We start from the raw sequence: 18,682 nt of genomic DNA on the forward strand, positions 1-18,682 counted from the left end.
GAGTCCTCCACTAGCTTCTGGTGGGAGAGGCCAGGGATACTGCTGCGCACCCTCTAAAGCACACGGCAGCCCCATGGCAAAGGTGAGCTGGCCCCAGCGGTCCATAATGGCTGCTAGAGAAGCTTGTTTAGAGTATTCCATTGTTTGATCGCCCAAGTTTTATTGGTTGACTGTAGGTGAAACAGCCAGTATGGAGCTGTTACAGACAGTGCTGCTATAAATGTTCTTCTGGGCTTTTTGGCTACATAACATTGTGATTTGGACCTAAAATGTCCCCCAGGCCCACAGGCCAAAGGTGCTTGTGGTGCTGTTTGGAAGCAGTGCAACCTTTAGAATGCTGGACCCACGGGGAGGATGCTTGGTCACTGGGCATGTGGCCTCGAAGGAAGTAAGGACCCTGGCTGCTTCCTCTCCTTCTCTTTGCTTCCATGCAGTGAACCACATGCTTCTGCCTTGAGGACCTACCTTGCCACAGACCTGGAAGTAATAGTCCCAGGTGACCAAAACCTCTGAAACTGTGAGTCTCTGTAAGTTGATTCTCTCGGGTGTTTTGTCACAGCAATAGAAAACTGGCTAATGCCCACGCATGTACACTGCTGAGCTGTATGTAGGTTGTTCAGTGTTTTTCCCAGCTGGTGGTGATTTTTACATCTACCCAGTATGCAATAGTGGGAAGAGTCCAAACAGCCCTGGCAGATGAATGGATAAAGAAAATGTGGTCTCAAACACAGTGGAATCATGTTACATGCTACAACACGAATTTGATGCCCAGTACAAAAAGTCACAAAATCATAAATCACAAAAGTCAGTTTATTGTACGATCCCACTTAAAGGAACGATCTAGAGATAGTCGACCTGATAGAAACAAAATAGAAGGTGTTCAACAGTAGAGTTTTACTTTTGCAAAGTGAAAGAGTTCCAGAGAGTGTTACACCACAGTGTAGTTCCAGGTAATGTGACTGAACTGTACAGGTAAAAATGGTTAAGAGTAAGTTTCATATTACATGTTTTTTACCACAATAAAGAGTTGCAGGTGGCCTCACCCTAGGGTGTGTTGTTCCTAGTAGGTGTCCTGGAGTTTGTGGGTGGTAATACCATAGCTGTTCCGTGTCGTTGGCTGCTGGGGTGGCACTGAGGGCACCGGAGGCTGCCTCTTGCACCAGGCTTCACTCAGGCAGCATTGGTACTGAGAGATGCTAGGAGGAGTAAGAACTGGGACACTGTGGGAGAAGAACCACAAGGGAGCGTTGAAGGGAGGCCTTCCACTGGTTAGAGTCCCTGCCCATCCTGTCTGGGGTGAGGATGCTCTGAGGGAGCCTGGTGAGAGCCAGCATCTCCTGGTAGGCTGAGCTGCTGCCAGCTGTTCACCTCCCCCATTGGCAGGAAGAAGATGGGAGGACTGTGAAGACACATTGAGGCCTCAGGCACCTTCACCTCCATCACGCCATGCCACGCTGATGTGCCCCGTAGCTACAGTGGCTGGTGTGTCACTTCTACGTCCAGTCCCCTGGCAGCTTTCTCTTTGGCCGCAATCTAGCCATACAGGGATGGAGAGTCTGAATATTGGAGTTCCCCATTTTAACCAGGATGGCCAGGCATGACACCCAAGGTCTAAACGCTTGAGCTGTGCACATTTTGATGTCTCCAGGGTCAGCTAGGGAGATGTGCACACATTCTTTTCTTTTCCTTACTGATTGCATGGGTGGTATTTAAACCATGATATATTTTATAGGGATGTTTGTGTTTCAGTCTGAGAACCTACCTGCTATTTAAATCATGCTTTTCTTTTTTTAAGTAGGGGAAGTGTAGCTTGGTTTCCACGTAATCCACTTAGGCTACACTTTTATAAAACATTCCAATTATAAATTGTAATTTTCTGTGTTCTCCATGTTTCCTGTAATGCTATAGGAGCTTTAAAAAGGGAGGAAAGAAAACTATATTATTTTAAAAGTAAACAGAATATCTAGGCTCACTGAGCTTTTGGACTTCTCTCTTTCAAACAAATCTTACATGAAAGGGCTTAGAAAGCATGCTACCTAAATAGCTTGGAGCTTTGTAAATGGAGCAGCCTCGCTTTGTACTCAGCTGCTAGCTCCGCATGTAATAATCGGGAGTAGGATAATTTGTCACCGGACCGCAGAAAGGAATGACCCTAGACTGGTTCGCAGTCCTAATTTGGGCATACACAAATTGGAACAATCGTAGCAAAGTCATTTGTAAATCTGCCTATACAGTGATTTAGGGTCTGCGTATGTTTTCATAATTGCCTTTTGTGTGTGTGTGTGGGGGGTGATACTGGGGATTGAACCCAGGATCTTTGCACTGTGCTACATTCCCAGCTTTTTTTTTTTTTTTTTTTTTTTTAATTTATTTTGAGGCAAGGTCTTACTAAATTGCTCTGGCTGGACTTGAAGGTAACTGTCTTTCTGCTGCAGCCTCGCAGATTGCTGGGATTACCTGTGCGCCACCACCGTACCATGCCTGGCTCATAATTGTTTCATTTTTATCTTCCTGGCTGTCCTAGGTGTAGACAGCCAATCCTCATCACCATTTTTGGGGTGACCAAAATAAGACTAAGAAAAATGAAGTCACTTTTTCCAAGTTGTGTAGAGGCAGGCCCTACGTACCAGATCTGTCTTCATCTTTCTGAAACCGCCCTTGACACGCAGTCAGCCCCAGTCCCCATGATCTGATTATTCCTTCCCAGTGCCACCAGGATGCCTAGTGTTGTGCTTGCTTCATGGAATCCTCATTGGTCAGGATCTGCTTAGAAGACATCCCCAGGGAGATGGAGCAAGGACTGCTTCCTACCAGTCAGGATGTGGCAAGTGGGCCAAGTCCCTCCCTGCCTGCTTCCCCATTCACTGTCTCCTCCTACAAGAACAAGTCTGAGCAGTTGCCATGGAGACAGCATGCCTTGCAAAATAGAAAGCAGTTACTCTGTGGTTCTTTATTAAAAAAATGTACTTGCCCCGGTGTAAGGAACTATTAGCCAGGCACAGAGGATTCCTTGAGGCCAGGAGTTCAGGCCCTGTGTGGACAACATAGTGAGACCTCATCGCTTAAAAAAACCTTCACTTTACCCCAAAGTAAAGAATTTCAATGTTGCCTTGGTTCACGAACTTAATTCATTCCACAATCCTAGGGAAGGTGACCATTAGGGGGGGTCATTGGGAGTCACCTATGTAGAGTTCATGAATGGAAGCAGAAGTTTGCCAAACATTTCTGTTTGCAGACTGAAGGCAGACCCCTCCCTGCCTTATCCCCAGCCGTGTGGCTGTGGCCCTTGGGAAATTTGCAGCCCGGGTTATGGATGCAGCTCACTAGGAGGCTGGCTGGTGTCTGTGGGACTCTCTGGAAAGCTGCCGGAAGGATTGGTGCTAAACGCACTGGGAGTCTGTCCAGCCAGGCACCAGCGCAACTTGCTAGGAAGACATCCTTGGTGCTCTGGCCACTGATGTGTTCCAGGAGCGCAGGAAGAGGACAGCATCTCGGAATTAGGAAGTAAAGCCCTTTCTTTCTCCTTTCCACATCCCCCCAGCACCCTCTGCATACAGCACTGACCAGGGTCAGCCACAGCCTCAGGAGAAACGTTAGGGTCAGGGTCCAGTAGTACCACAGTGTGGACAAGGGAGGCCCCTGAGACCTGAATCACAGCTTTGGAGGGATCAAGGGTGTAGTTCCAGGTTCCTGCCTTCCTTGGATAGCTGCTTAGACCTACAGGCAGGGATTGCACTTTTCTGTGTCATTCCTGGATTTGAGGTGAAGTGGTACCTTGCTAGGAGGCAGTGTTGAAGTAGCTTGTTTGCAAATCTGCTTTCTTTCCAGAACTGTCACTTTCTCCAGCATACAGTGCCATTCAAAGAAGGCTTACTGAACATTTCTCTTCTCAAGCAGGCTTTTGAGTGGTTCTTTCCCTTGCTGTCTGGACCCAGGGCTGTCCGGATGGCCAGAGTGTTGCCACTCACCCTATCAGAATGGCAGCACACAGTGCCGCCAGCCTTCCTGGGACAAATTGCAGTCCTGTAGCTTCTCACGATTGCTTGCAAGCCGTGAGCTCCTTTCTGGTTCTGTATTCTCAGGCTGCGGTCCGGTTGACTCCTCCCTGCAGTTTGGCGACCACGTGTCACCTTAGCTGATCATCAAGCCATGGCCTCCCTTTTAGGCCTGTTGTTGCCCTCTCTCTGCCACCAGCCAGCTCTGTCCCCCTGTCCAGGCCACTTATGCCTTTCTGTATTTTGGGGGGCTCATGTGACTCAACCCCCTCATTTTAGGGCGAGATGGCAAATGTGGGGCCTGGTGCACATGAAGAACATTTGAAATTCCATCCCTGAGCTACACCCTGCCCCTGAACCTTCATGGTCTCAAGCTCGGGACTACATACTCACCTGTTCCAAAACATCCACAGTGAGCTTTTGGCTAAACTTGTTCTTTAGGTATTATTTTGTCATTTTTCTTGCTTTTTTGGTCACTCATGAGGAATGGATTTTTTTTTCCTTTCCATAATCAAGATTTTACTGGTTGCATTGGGAGTAGTGCCTAGGATGCACTGGTGACAGAACTTTTTCAGTTTTTGGTACCGGGGATTGAACTCGGGACCTTGTGCTTGCAAGGCAGGCGGTGGCACCACTGAGCTAAATCTCCGGCCCTCAGAACTCTTGACTAGCAGATTCAAGGCCCTAGGTTGGGCTCCGTGTACTGGAAAATAAAAAAATTTTAAAAAAAGAAAGTGACTCTGAAAAGATGTTACTGGATTTTTTGAGGATCAGCATGGACATTCGAATTTGTACACCATTTTAATACCGTGTAGCTGTGATTCTTTTCTAAGCAGTTATTCTAGTGACTTTCCAGCTTAAAATCTGGAGACAGATTTGCCCAAAGGGGATACCAGATAGCAGTTTCTTCAGATGTTTATAGGCTGTTATGTCATAAGCCTCAGTAATTCACAATTTATTATCGTAAACATCGCAGGATCTCATTTTTCCATTTTTCTTTCTTTCTCTCCCCCTCTCTCTCCTCTCTCTCCTCCCTCCCCAACCCCTCCCTTCCATTTGCCAAGGTATGACTGGGCCGTACCATCAGCCCCAAACTCAGATTTTCAATTTTCCAAAGCACATTTACTAAACAGTTAGGAAAAAGCCTCTGGAGAGCAAAAGAAACAACCAACACAGTGAAAAGAAAATCTACAGAATGGGAAAAAAATCTTTGCTAGTGATTCCTCAGACAGAGGACTCATATCTAGAATATGTAAAGAACTAAAAAAAAATTAGACCCCCAAAATAAGAGACCCACTCAAAAAATGGGCAAGTGAAATGAATAGGTAGGTACTTCACAGAAGGAGTACAAATGGTGAATAAGTACATGAAGAAATGCTGAACAATGCTGGCCATTAAGAGAAATGCAAATTAAAACATTGCAATTTCATTGTACCCCAGAAAGAATGATTATCTTCCCAAAAAATTAAATAATAACAAATTCTGGCAAGGCTGCGGCAGCTGGGGTGGGGGAGTCCTTCTACACTATTAAACTAGTAGTCATTTACTGTGTAAACTAGTACAACAACTATGAAAATGAGTGTGATAATTCCTCAAAAAAACTGAAACTAGAAATTCTGTTTGATCGAGCTGTTCCCCTGCTAGGTACCTTCCCAAAACAAAGACAGCATCACATTACAGTGTTCCAGTCATCCCCACATTTATAGCAGCACAGTTCATGAAAGCTAGATCTTGGAAGCCATATCCAGAGATGAATGGATAAAGAAAACGTGGTATTGATGCACCGTGGGGTACTACTTTTCCATAAAGAAAGATAAATTTGAATCATCTATAGGAAAGTGGTTGCACCTTGAGACTATAATGTTAAGTGAAATAAATCAGACACCCAAGCTTAAATGTCACATGATGTCTCTTATATGAGAGAGACAGAGTAAAAACAAAGAGCAAGTGAAAAGATAGAGACTAGGAAGCAAGGCGGTAGATCTTTTTCAAAGGGGAAGGGGGGTCAAGGAATGAGGGAAGGAGGAGAGGACAGGGAGAGAAAGGAAAGAACATGAAAAAAGGAAGTGAGATGTGTTACGTGCCTGCACCAGCTCCATGTAAGAAATGGAAACTGTGTACTACACAAAACAGAGGAAAATGATTCAAACACTAAAAAACTCAATTAGGAAACCTGGATTGCCCCAACCAGAGATGTCAGAGTACACGTTTCAGACAGGGAGAGCCAGGATTATTAGCAGATTCTTTCTGAAACTGTTCCATTGAAACATCAAATGGGACTGGGAACAATTTAAACTGTTGAAGACGTATTACAGACATGATGGGGAGTGCAGATTGCTGTTTAGAATACTTTGGATTTCTGGTTGTAGATACTGTACCTCCTCCCCTGATACCTGGGACCTTCAGAACCTTCTGAAATTCACTGTCACTCTCTGTTCTGGTTGTACCAAAATGTAAAGAACCAGCAGACGATTTTACTTCTTTTAAAACAAGCATTTTTGCACCCCCCAAAATGCACTGAGATGGGAGACTCCTTGATCAGAAGGTTTCTAGAGCTACTCAAAACTTGCATGTACAAAATAGTTGGTAAGAATATTCCCCTGGCTTGTCACAGAAAGTAGATGAAGACCATGGGCTTTAGGGTCTGTGGGGACAGGAGAGGGTCTGTGATGCCAAACACACGTCTTCTCTCGTGCCTGGGCAGCAGCTGGACTCTTGTTGATGGTAGCTTCTGCTCCCCGTGCAAGTACGCCTTTAGTTTCAGAGTCCCTTTAGCCCTTTGTTCTCCCTTTCTCCTTATTCGTGCTGTCTGTGTGAAGATTTTCCCTTTCCTGGTGCCTTCGGGCTTCGTGACCCACCATGCCAGTGTCCCAGGCTCTCCCTGCGCTGTGCCTTGCATACAGCGACTGTCCTCTGCCCCCTTGGGCGTCGGGGTGGCACCAGGTGCCTGCAGACCCACACTGCTGCCCCTCCACCAGGTTCACTGGGACCCACAGCAGGGGCCAGGACTTATCATTTTTCCCATCTCAGCAAGCTGGGAGGGGTGGTTTTCGTCTCCTCAGGGCATGAGTGTGTCCCACTGAAGCCGAAAGGGAAACGAAACCTTCCGTGTGGTGAGTAGTAGTCAGTGGAGGTGCAATCTGCTGCTTTTCCTGCATGAATCCGGCTTCCTTCTCACAGGAACGGAGCTCAGTTGGCATGAATAAGGGAATTAAACCGGCAGACGAGGGAGGTGACTTCTGCCATTGCCTGCTCATGCAGGAAGGTGGCCGTCTGGAAAGTGAGGTGGTCAGAACCCATAAATTGCCAGTGTGATTCATGGCTCTTCAAATAGGGTAGATAATAGACTGGCAAAACAACAAAGTTTTTCTTCCTGCTTTCGTCTGGGTCTCTGATCCCTGTGATTTTCCAGTTCCCTCAAGTTGGAAATCTTGGGGCATCAGGGCTGGCGTCGTTCTGCCTTGCCCTGCCACCTTGGAAGTCCTTGGTTTCCTTGGTCCTCTGCTCTGTGTTGCCCCAGGTTCTTGTCTCCCTGTGAGGAGAACTGCAGAGACGGGGCCACATGCTGCCTCGTCTTCTCGTCTTCTGGCCCTTGAGTTCTAGCTGCTGAAGACTTGCGTGTGCAGCGTGGCTGCATGGTTAGCGTCCGCAGCTGGATCCGGTGACAGCACTTGCACTCCCAGTCCGGTCCTCTGCCTGCCCTCGCTGGGCCCCTGTGGCTGCAGGACTCTGTCTGGGCCCCGACTCGGGGTCAGGTTCCCACTTTTCTGACCAGCACAGTGCTGCACAGGCTCTGCACCCCACCTGCCCGCCGAGGCCTTCCTCACACGCGGGCACCTTGGCGCCCCGGTGTGCGCTGCTCCTTTCAGGGTGCCGTTCCCTCCCGTGCTTTCGTTTGCTCACCCGTTTCAGCCCCACCAAGCCCCACGCGCTGGACGTGGTCCTTTCAGTGTGCATCTGGGTTCCTGCGAAGCTTCCTTTGCATCGTGAGTTTTCCTGCCCGATCGTCTGTGGCAGGTGTTTCACAACGTGTGAAAAACCTTGTTCCACAAAAAACTTTCCTCGGTTTTTTCCCTGCTCTTTCCAAAGAACCCTTTCCAGAAGAACAGCAAGGCATTCTGCACATTGTAGGAGATTTCATTCTCTATTGGATTTTCCCGGCTCCTGGAGGACAGAACTGCTGCACACGTGGCTGGAACATTCTGCCTACAGGGCGTTAAAGTTAGCATCACCTTGTAACCCTGCAAGGCCCCATACACTGCCGGGACACTGGCGGGCCCTGTCATTGTCCTGTGGAAACCAGGGCCAGCTTCAGGCTAGTTCTTCATCAAGCCCTAACTTACTTAATTTACCTGAACATGAGAAATGAAATGCAGTAAGAGGGTAGAATATGAGTTTTCAAAGCCTGTCCTTTCCTGTCTCCCTCCCCCACGAGCACATAAATATCCCAGAGATATTTTCTCTTGGCTGGGAAGCTGGTGGAAAATAGATACTACCTTGTAGGGAACAGGGGAAGGGGACGTTACCAGAACCTCTGCAATGAGTCCTGGTCTCCTGCAAGCCACAGCAGCACACGGTGAATTATGGGAAAGGTAGACAAATGAGACTGAGAAGAAGCTGAGCTTTGGGTCTGATCAGTGCTGCTCTGGGCGGCAGACACAAGAAGCCCTAGCTTGCAGCACCTTTTATTTAGTACATCCAAAGAAACAAATGTAACAAATGAATAATGTAGATTTCAGTATCATATTGGGATGAACAAGGTGTAACAAAAGACTGGGTGGGGGCGCCGGAAATCTAAGAACAATGAGGAACTATGCAGATGAAGATTTAGTTCCTCCCAGGAACTACACAGATGAAGATTTGGTTCCTCCCAGGGCGTCTCCCACAGGTGTGGTCTTGTCCTGGAGGATTACAGTATCTTGGGATCATTGAGATCTCCCTTGTGACCTGAGGCCAAAATGGAAGTATGTCTTGGAGTGTTATAGCTGGCCTGTAGGCAGGAGAACTAGGCCTACTCAAATGATTTTTCCCTAGAATTATGTAGCATTGCTCCCAACACTACCTTATCTCCCAAAGGAGAACATAGTTTTGCTGGGAGATGTAGGAGGTGTAGTTGGGAGAGGCAGGCAGTGGGGTGGAAGAAATGTGGCCTTCCTTTGGGAGTCTGTGTGGAGGAGACGTCACACGCAGTCCCCCTTCCCAGGGAAGGTGGGGTGCCAGGGCCGCAGCGCATGGTGAGTCTCAGAGGACTTGGCCCACAAGTGTTTGTGAGAGTGAGTCTGAAAAACCCACTGTGGTAGCTGAGTCAGACACAGGTAATTTGTCACTCTGAGAAAGTGCTGCTTCAGAAACTGCCCCAAGACAATACCGGCCATTAGTTGTTATGGCTCGTGTCTAGATGTCCCCCAAAGCCTCATGCATCATAGGTAGGGCTTTTTCAGAGGTGGCCGAATCTAGAGTGTGTGATGCTGGGATTAGGGCGTGTGATTACTAAACCGGTCCACTGATTGGCTTGGCTCCTCCCTAATCCAGGAGGTCTGGGTAAGATAAAAGGCGCAGAAAGACACTATTAAGGCTCCCTTGTTGCCTGCTTCTGCTGTTGTCCACCGTCATGAGCTGTTGCCCACCGTCATGAGCTGTTGCCCCTCTGCCATGTGCCACAGTGACTTGCTGCCAGCCTGTTATGGACTGAAACCTCTATAAACTGTGAGCTAAATAAATCGTACCCCTTTAACTATGTATGTCGGGTATTTTGTCTCAGCAATGAGAAAAGTAACTAAGACATTAGTCATCAAGGTTATACCTGAGAATTTCTTGAAATACTTGAATTCAAAGGTACCAGAGAGAAGCGTATGTGGTTTTAGATACAGAGGAATATAACATTTTAGTGTGGAAAAATATACACAACTTAAAATGGACCATCAGAAACAAAAATGTGTTCTGCCCTGACCTTCTTTGAGTGTACAGTTCAGTGACATTAAATACATTCACGTGTTGTACAAACTTCACCACTATTCATTTTCAGGAGTTTGCATCCCCCAAAACTGAAACTCTATACCACTAAACACTTAAGTCCTTGTTCCCTTCTCCATCAGCCTCTGGCAACCTCCATTCTACTTTCTGTGTACGGTTTTGACCACTCTGACTGCTTCCCACAAATCAGATGATTCAGTATCTCTTCACGTCTGCTTATTTGACTTAGCATCAGGTGTCAAAGTTGACTGTGTTGTAGCGTGTAGGAGAATATCCTTTTAGAAGGTGCTGACCATTCCTAAACCCTGGCCTCATGCATGCTGGGCAGGTGCTCTGCTATTGAGCAACACCCATAGGCAGCCTTCTATTTTTAAAGGCTGTATAATATTCCATTGTGTGTATACCACAGCTTATCCATTCACCACTTGGGTGGATTCCACCTGGAATGCATAACTGTCTAAAGGCAAGAGTGAAATTCAGTTCTGTTTCTCTGCCCACCCACCATGGTCTTGCAAGTCCACTGGATAGCTGGCCTGGCCTCTGGATGCCATTGCTGGCTTCCCTGGTAGCCTGAGTGATGCCAGCTAGGGTACTGGAGGACCCCACTGGAGCCAGCCTTGCCTTCCCTCCCTCCCTACACCTTGTGACTCACCTTATCTCCTGGGCTGGCCCTTCTTCCACCAGTGTTGCAGGCTTGGGATCCATTCTGGGTGCTTGTCTGTCCTCCAAGTCCTTGTTTCTGCACAGATGGCCTCCCTTTGTCCCCTCCCACCCCACTTGCAGGCTTTAAGTGCGTTCTGCTGCTGGCCACTCTGCCTGTGGGCCACCTTGCCCCACTCTGCCCCTGCTCTGCAGCCAGCCGCCCTTGGTCCATCCACTTGGGTGGCCTCTGGCCTCTGGCTTTCTCCCTCCACTCCACTCCCCCCTCCCCCTTTCTTTTTTTTTCTACTAGGGATTGAACCTAGGACCTTTGGACTGAGCTGTATCCCCAGCTCTTTTTCTTTTTCTTTTTTTTTTTTTGTATTTTGACACTGGGTCTTGGTCAGTCACTAAGTTGCCCAGATTTGGTTTGAGCATCCTCCTGCCTCAGCTTCCCAGAGTGCTGGGATTATGGGCACACACCACCATGTTCAACTTGTCTTGACTTTTGAAATCCCATTGTTGACTGAAGGAGTCATTTCATACATTTGTTGGGAATGGTCTTTTAATTTTGTGTGTGGTGTTGACCCTTTTTTAATGTAAGAGTTTAGCTGTCCTGGGTTCTAGGTGGAGATTTTAGAAGAATCAGCAGTTTTAGAACAGATGATTTGTAAGCAGTTTCATGAGTCTTTTCACTGGCTTTTGGAGAAGTTAGCCCCAGGTTAACCTGGCGTACAGTTGAGAGGCGAACTTTCACACTCCACATGGATGGTTCACAGCAAGCCTCCTGCCACCTCCCATATGGGATTTCTTTATGGTTTGTAAAGCTTTTGGGGGATAAACAGGAGTTGGCCAGCCTTTTTTGGAACAAGCCGAGTAGTAAATATTTTTTGCTTTGTGGATTCAAAGACTCAGTGGTGCCCGATAGCAATATGTAAATGAGCAGTTGTGGATGTGTTCCAGTAAAACAAGGCAACCCAGAGCCCACTGGCTGGATTTGGCTCACTTGCTGTAATTTGCCAACTGTTTGTGCAGAAAATAGATGTATGAGCTGGGGTGAATTGCCACTTAATTGTATTATTACCATATAAGAAAAAGTGGTTAATAATTGAAACCAAGTTTCTTAGAACAAAAGATATAAAATGGATGGTATCCGAGCTTTTTTGTTGTTTTTGTTTTGTTATTGCTATGTTGTGGATGGAATATGAGGCCTTGTACATGCTAGTGAAATGCTCTTATCAGTGAGCCACACCCATAGCCTGACATTCAGAGTTTGAAGGGATCATTTAAGGCATGTAGAACAGACAGTATTTAGCCTTGAGTCATAGTGACTGCCTCAATACACATAGCATGGTTATAGTACAGTAATATGATTAGGACTAGAGTGAGCAAAGATGTGGAGGAATTGGAAATTTCTCTGATGGGAATGTCAAATGCTGCAATTGCTTTGGAAAACAGTCTAGTGGGTCTTCAAAATGTTCTAGTTACCATAGCACACAAGTTTGACTTCTAGATATATACCCAGCAGAAATGAAAAAATGTCCACTCAAAACCTTATGTACCAACGTTCACAGCAGCATTGTTCATCGCAACCAAATGTAGAAACACTCAAATGTCCACCAATAGACATGTGGATAAACAACATACGGTCCGTTCCTGCCATAGAATATTGTCCAGCCCTAAAAAGGAATGAATTGCTGACTCGTGCTACAACATACATGAACTTTGAAAGCATTGTGCTAAGTGAAAGAACCCAGGTTCAGGAGGACAAATGTTGTGTGATTCCACACCCCAAATAGGCAGATCTCTAGGGTCTAGACACAAAAAGTACATCAGTGATTGCCAGGGGCAGGAAGGATTGGAAAGTGACTGTTAGTGAGCGCAAAGTTTCTTTGGGGATGAGGGGAATGTGAATGGATCGTGGTGATGATTGTGCAATTCTGTGCCTACACCAAGAGCCACACCGTTGTATGTGCTTTATATGAATGATTGTGAGGTATCTGGATTACACTGCATAAAACTTTAAAAAACAGTCTAGCCAGGTAGAGGGATGATGTACGAGAAATAATTAGCGCATAATAAAAACTGTGCAAAAATTTAGCAAATTAATTAGTGTCTTTCGATCCCTTATTTTTGGTTGGTTTCTGAGGTTTCCACCGGCCTCATTAGGTAAACAGCATCCCTGCCCTGGGAAGGACACAGGTGGGTGATGGAGGCAGGCACATCTGCAGTCTCCCTCTGTAGTGGCGTCAGCGTCTGGGCCCTGTTCACTCCGAGCTTCTGGTGCCCATGAGGGCCCTTTGGTTCCTTTATAATCCCAGAGCCGGCCCTGGGTCCCAGAGTTGGGTGTGCGCTGGCCTGGTGTGTTCTTGCTGGACTCAGGAATCGGCTGCTCCTTCTGGAGGCTGATGGAACTTGCTTCTCTGTTGCAGATTGAGGAAGGAAGTAAAGCTGCGGCTGTGGACAAATTACTGGCTGGAGACGAGATCGTGGGCATCAATGACATTGGCCTCTCGGGGTTTAGACAGGAAGCCATTTGCCTGGTGAAAGGGTCCCATAAGACCTTGAAGTTGGTGGTCAGAAGGTAAGCTTTGGGTCTGCCCGTGTTGACCAGGACGGGCAGCAGTGAGTAGAACATTGAGATGGGAAGCCCAAGTGGGTGGTTTGTTCGTGTCACTGCCACCGAGACCTTGACTAGGATTGAAGCTGTGTGCCTGTGTGCACTTAGGTTTGCATCCATCTTCAAGTGCTCAGTCCTGTCCATGAAATGGCATTGTATTCCTGTGCAACCTGTGGACATCTTCCCACATTCTCTAAACTAGCTCTGGATGCCTCATCATACCTAATGTACCTTGTCAGCAGTTATACTGTATTGCTTGGGGCATGGTCATCAGAAAAAGTTGATACGTGTTCAGGGCAGAAGCATTTTTGTTGTTGTTGTTATTGGGGATTGAACTCAGGACCTTGCACTTTTGAGGTAGGCACCAGAACCACTGAGCTAAATCTCCAACCCCACAAGAGGAATTTTTTCCTACGTATTTTCATTCTGAGGTTGGTTCTGGATGCAGAACACATGGACATGGAAGCCTAAGTGTATACCTTGGGATGATCCCAGCATTAACAACGCAAAAGTTTCTAGCCAGGCGTGGTGGCGCAGGCCTGTTATCCCAGCACTAGGGAGGCTGAGACAGGAGGATCACCATGAGTTCTAGGGCAGCCCGGGCTATGTAGTAAGTTTAAGGCCAGCCTGAACTGCATAGTGAAGCTACATATAAACAAACAAACAAGAAAAAAAGGAAAAGATTCCTTATGCTGTTATTGTTGATTTTTTAAAAAAGATCTTCACTTACTAAATGAGTTTAATATGTGTGTTCTTGGCAGTATGTAGATAATGTTGTGCTTCCAGTGAGGTGACATGTTATTGCTTGTTGTTCACAGAGTGGCAGGCTGGTGTGTTTGGGGTTTTACACTCAGAGGGAAAGAGAGGATGCCTCCTGTGTTCATTTACCAGGTGTCCCTAGTATGTGTGAAGAGCCAGGGAGAAGGTTCAGCAATGAATGAAGAACATTCTTTGCCATATTATTAACCATGTTTCTAAGTGAAATATCTTGTTTTTGTGAGATAGGCTCTTTCTCTGTAGTCTAGGCTGGCCTCGAACTCATGATCCTCCTGCCTCAGCCTTCCCAAGTGCTAGGATCATGGGAGTGGGCCACAACACCCTGGGAATACACTCATCTTAAAAACTTTTAATAAGACCTTGTAACTCAAAAACTAAAATCTCAGAGCAGTGGCACTTTCTGAGCCATTTGAGAATGGGCTATGAGAAGCCCTGTCACTGAACACAGATTCCTCAGTGTCCGCATGTCGCCACGAGAGTCAGCCCTGATCAAGCGATAGTGACGGGAAGCCATGTGCTTGTCTTCCGACCCAGCTCTTGCGAGGAGACGACGCAGCCCATGCAGCAACACAGGCTCTCTGTGGCCACGTTCCTGGCAGCGGATTTGGCGTCGAAAGGTGTGGGCACCGTGAATGTTGATAGACGTCTCCACATTTTACCAGCCACTTGCTGTCCACCTCACCTCTCCTGCACAGTGTTTCCATTCTGTTTTCCTCTCTGTGAATGTGAGAAATGAAAAATGATTTTATTATTTTTTATTCTTTGCATTTCTGCAATTGTGAGTGAAGCTGGGCCTTTTTCCATGTGCTTAGAAGTATGACATAGATATAATTCTTTTAAACTTTTTTCCTTGTTTTGTACTGGAGAGTGAATCCATGCTACGCAGGTGCTCTACCTCTGAGCTACTTCTGAATTTTTAAAAACTAGAAGTGCGTATTTCATGATAGACGCAGACAATCTGAAACCTATTCAAAGGCCAGAACCCAGCCCACCTGAGAAAAAGAGAGAGGAAGCCACGGGGCACCTGCTAGCTTAGGTCTTTTTAAAATCTGCAGGGGCCGGGGATTTAGCTCAGTGGTTCTGCCACCTGCCTCAAAAGTGCAAGGTCCCAAGTTTGATCCCTGGTACCAAAATAAATAAATAAATAAAAATCCAGGGAAGAGGGATTCAACCTTTGTCCCGAAGGGTTGACTCATTTTACGTGGCCAGTTTCCAGTGGATGTACGAACGATTATGTGGTTTGGATGGAATTTAATAGTTTAACGTATAGCAGGACCCAAAAACCAAGCAGCAAATTCGAAAACTTTCAAGTACACTTTTAATAACATACTGAAGTTTTCAAATTTTTCAAAATAATTTTGTTAATTTTCAATGAAAGATGTAGGTATTATTTTTGCTGATTATAGACCAGAAACAAGTCTGGGATGGTGCTTTGTTCAGTGAGGTGAAGGAAACCTTCCAAGTTAATAAATCAGTACTGGGATTTGTTGCTGTCACACAGTGAATGGTGAATGGGTGCTGTAAATGATAAGACATACATAGTTCTCACACCTACAACTCCAAACTTTTTCCTTATTATAAAAGCACTGATGAGTGTTTTAAAATTTATTTTTCAAGCCCAGACAATTATTCTTCTGTATCTAAATTTTTATCTTCCTACCGCCTTCCTTTGCCATTCCCAGTAGCTGCTAATCTGCCTTCCGTCCTGATGGATTAGTTAGCATTTACTAGCCTTGCATGTAGAGCTCCAGGGTGGAGTGCTCCCCCGAACAAAAAACCTCAGGACTGCAGCTGCAGCCCAGCACTGTAACGTGTGACTAACATGCTCGAGGCCCTGGTTCCGTCCCAGCGCCAAGGGGAAAAAAATGTCTGGTTTATGAAAATGCCTTCTTTAAGTAATCCATAGCCTGAGCTGCAAACACCAGTATCATCAATTATTCCTTCCCATACTTAAAACCATGACCAAACGATAAATTCGGTGGCTCACCCCTGATCTTGGAGCACCCACTGCAAAGCAGTGGGAAAGAATCCGTATGCTTCTGAGCTAAGCTGCTCTCTTGTCGTCTTTGCTTGGCTGAAGAAATGCCCCTTTCTGAGAAAGCCCAGGGTGGAGGGTGCCCTCTACCACATGTTTGTCTCTCTATATGGTTGTCATGTGCACTTTTTTTCCTCCAGATCCAGGGCCCTGGAGATCCTGCAACCAGGTCTGGAACGGTCTGGGCTCTGGGATTTTCAGGGGGCCGCAGGTTATTTTGCTGGGTGGCTCTGCTGATTCGGCCACTCACTGGCTTAAGCAGCCAGCCCAGTAGATAAAAGTCCTTGCTGTTTGAAGGACCGAGATAGAGCAAGAGCGCCTAGGTTGGCAGGTTGCTAGAGGTCACGGCTGTCTCTGATAGCTGGGGGTACACTTAATTCATGGGCAAATTACTGCAAACTCAGCCCCTAAAAAGTAGCTAGACTTTCACGTGTTTTGACAAAGATTTTTTTTTTTAAATATCACATCATAAAATTATTTTTGATAGGTCTCCCCCTACCTGAGCAGCTATTATGTATCGTAGCTGCCTTCTTCCTATGGTGCCTTGCCCCCTCCCCTGTGTGACGTCATGCCAAGATGGTTGCTCTCACCAAAGAATAAACCCTTCTTCCCAGCATGCCCCTCTTCCTGCCTGTAGAGTAACCTAATACTCGCTCACCTCCTACCACCTAGTGACATCACGGGCTCCTCCATTCCCTAGTCACTACCCTACTCAACCCCACCTCAGCCCCTACAAGCCCCACCCCAGTCTCTATAAAAGACTCTCCCTGCCCCGGCCATATTGCTTTTGTCTCTCCTTTGTTCAGAGACAGCTCGGCACATCTATTCCCCTAATAAAGGCTTGTTGTGGCCCGGTCTGGTCTTGGTCTTCGGCCCTTTTACCTGACAATTTTGTAAACGGCTGCCTGCCTTATAAGCACAAGGTCCTGAATTCGATCCCCAGTACCAAAACCAAAAAGTTATATTTGGGCTGTGGATTTAGCTCAGTGGTTCTGTCGCCTGCCTCGCAAGCGCGAGGTTCCAAGTTCAGTCCCCAGTACCAAAGAAAAATTTATTTTGTAAAGGTTGTAATTACCCTTTGGATCTTTTTCCCAAAGTTATATTACAGTGGTGGTTTTCTTTAAAATGGAGTACACCAGCCACCTCACCCTTAATCCCACTCTGGGAAGTTTCCTTTGTGACCCTGTTGTGGGCTGCAGGCACTTCTGTTGGGGCCAGATCATCCATAGGGTTCGTACATGTGGTTTCCTGCCCCTCTGTGCAGACTTAAACCCTTTTGCGAATCTAATTACATCCTCTAAGCTTGTATTCAGGAGCAGGTTAATGCCAAGGGGAGTTTTATGGAGGAGGCTGTAAGGGTTAGGGAGCTCCTGTCCAGTGGTTGAGTATTTCAAGAAAGGAGGCTTCCGACAGAGTAACAGCACTGGTATTTGCCAGGAGCAGGTTTCTTGCCACTCACATCCCTTCTGGGATGTTCCGAAGCTGCGTTGACACAGGCTTCAAAGACTGGCCCCACGCGGTGCTCCCCTTCACTCCTGGCTCGGTGGAGCTGTCCTAGAGCAGGTGGCCCTGGGGCCCTAACATGGATTAGCACAGATGTTCTGGCAGGAGCTCTGCAAAGCGCTGTGGAAGGAGTAAGGGGCTCCCCCCCCCCCCGAGCTTTTTCGGGGACCAAATGGTCTTTTGAAGGGTGAGCTGCCAGTGGGGCTGCTGGATGTCTGGGAAACTGCCTTGGAGGCTGGCTTCTGTTTGTCGTGGTCGGAAGGGGCTGTTTCTACTGTGTGCTCTGGGGGCGGATGGTCATTTGTGTTTATTTTTATTGCTAAAACAGGAGATACTGAGGTTTCTGCTGGACAGGCACCCTGACTTGCTTGGGCTGTTTTCCAGGGCTGTTTTATGAGGAAAATCAAGAGAAAAAAGAAAGCCCTGAAGACCAGAATTGTTTTATCTTGGGGCAAATTACTTTTATTTCAAGTTTAGTGTGTGGGTTCAGTAATCTAATCAGACAAATATCTAATTATGTGAGGCTTTTTCATATTTTTTGTCAAGACAGTGAAAAGTTAGTTTCTTTTATTCATTGCAATAAAGGAATTAGACCTTTATGAACTATATATGCATATGGATAAGCAAGACATGCACATGATGTTTCTATAATTTACTTTGGGAACATCGATGGCTTCTAATGCATTAAGACACAGAGCGTGTTTCTCGTGTTGTTTATTGTTTTCTGAGAACTGTGGTGAATGCTGCGTAATTGGGTTCACACTGAAGATTAAGTTCATTTTGAAGTCTAAGAACTTGAGAAATCACTCACAGCATCAACACTTGTGTTGTGCTCTGTAGGACCCTCCAAAGCCTCCTTTTTTTCCCTTGAGTGGCGGCTCTGCTGGGTCTGCTGCTGGGAAACAGATGGCTCGCGCTAGCCACTTGCCAGGGTGCTGTTGTGGGAAAAGGGAAGAGCCCCAGAATGATAGTGCTGGCTGCTTCTGAGGAGGGTGGGAGCCACTGATGGTTCTGGGCAACCATCTGGCAGCAGTTAAGCAAGACAGGCTTCAAGGGGGAGACTTGACAGGAAGGGAAAGGCAGCACAAGGTCAGGGGCAGGGCTCGCTTGAAGTTGAAGGAAGATGCCTTTTATATGCTT

The 18,682-nt window shown here is 46.7% G+C and overlaps 1 protein-coding gene across 3 annotated transcripts in view; it reads left to right on the top strand.

Annotated features, from left to right (window-relative positions):
• Shroom2 (shroom family member 2) overlaps window positions 1-18,682 on the top strand; it is a 141,072-nt gene that overhangs the window by 66,627 nt on the left and 55,763 nt on the right. For all 3 annotated transcript variants that reach the window (XM_021246350.2, XM_087209906.1, XM_087209905.1), the window contains exon 2: window positions 13,040-13,191. In XM_021246350.2, the coding sequence (XP_021102009.2) occupies window positions 13,040-13,191 (152 nt within the window). The remainder of the gene's footprint in view (window positions 1-13,039; window positions 13,192-18,682) is intronic.

Source organism: Heterocephalus glaber, unplaced genomic scaffold (assembly GCF_053883595.1).
Source record: "Heterocephalus glaber isolate CG9 unplaced genomic scaffold, H.glaber_assembly_v1.0 deba00001072, whole genome shotgun sequence".
In the NCBI taxonomy this organism is placed as follows: domain Eukaryota; kingdom Metazoa; phylum Chordata; class Mammalia; order Rodentia; family Bathyergidae; genus Heterocephalus; species Heterocephalus glaber.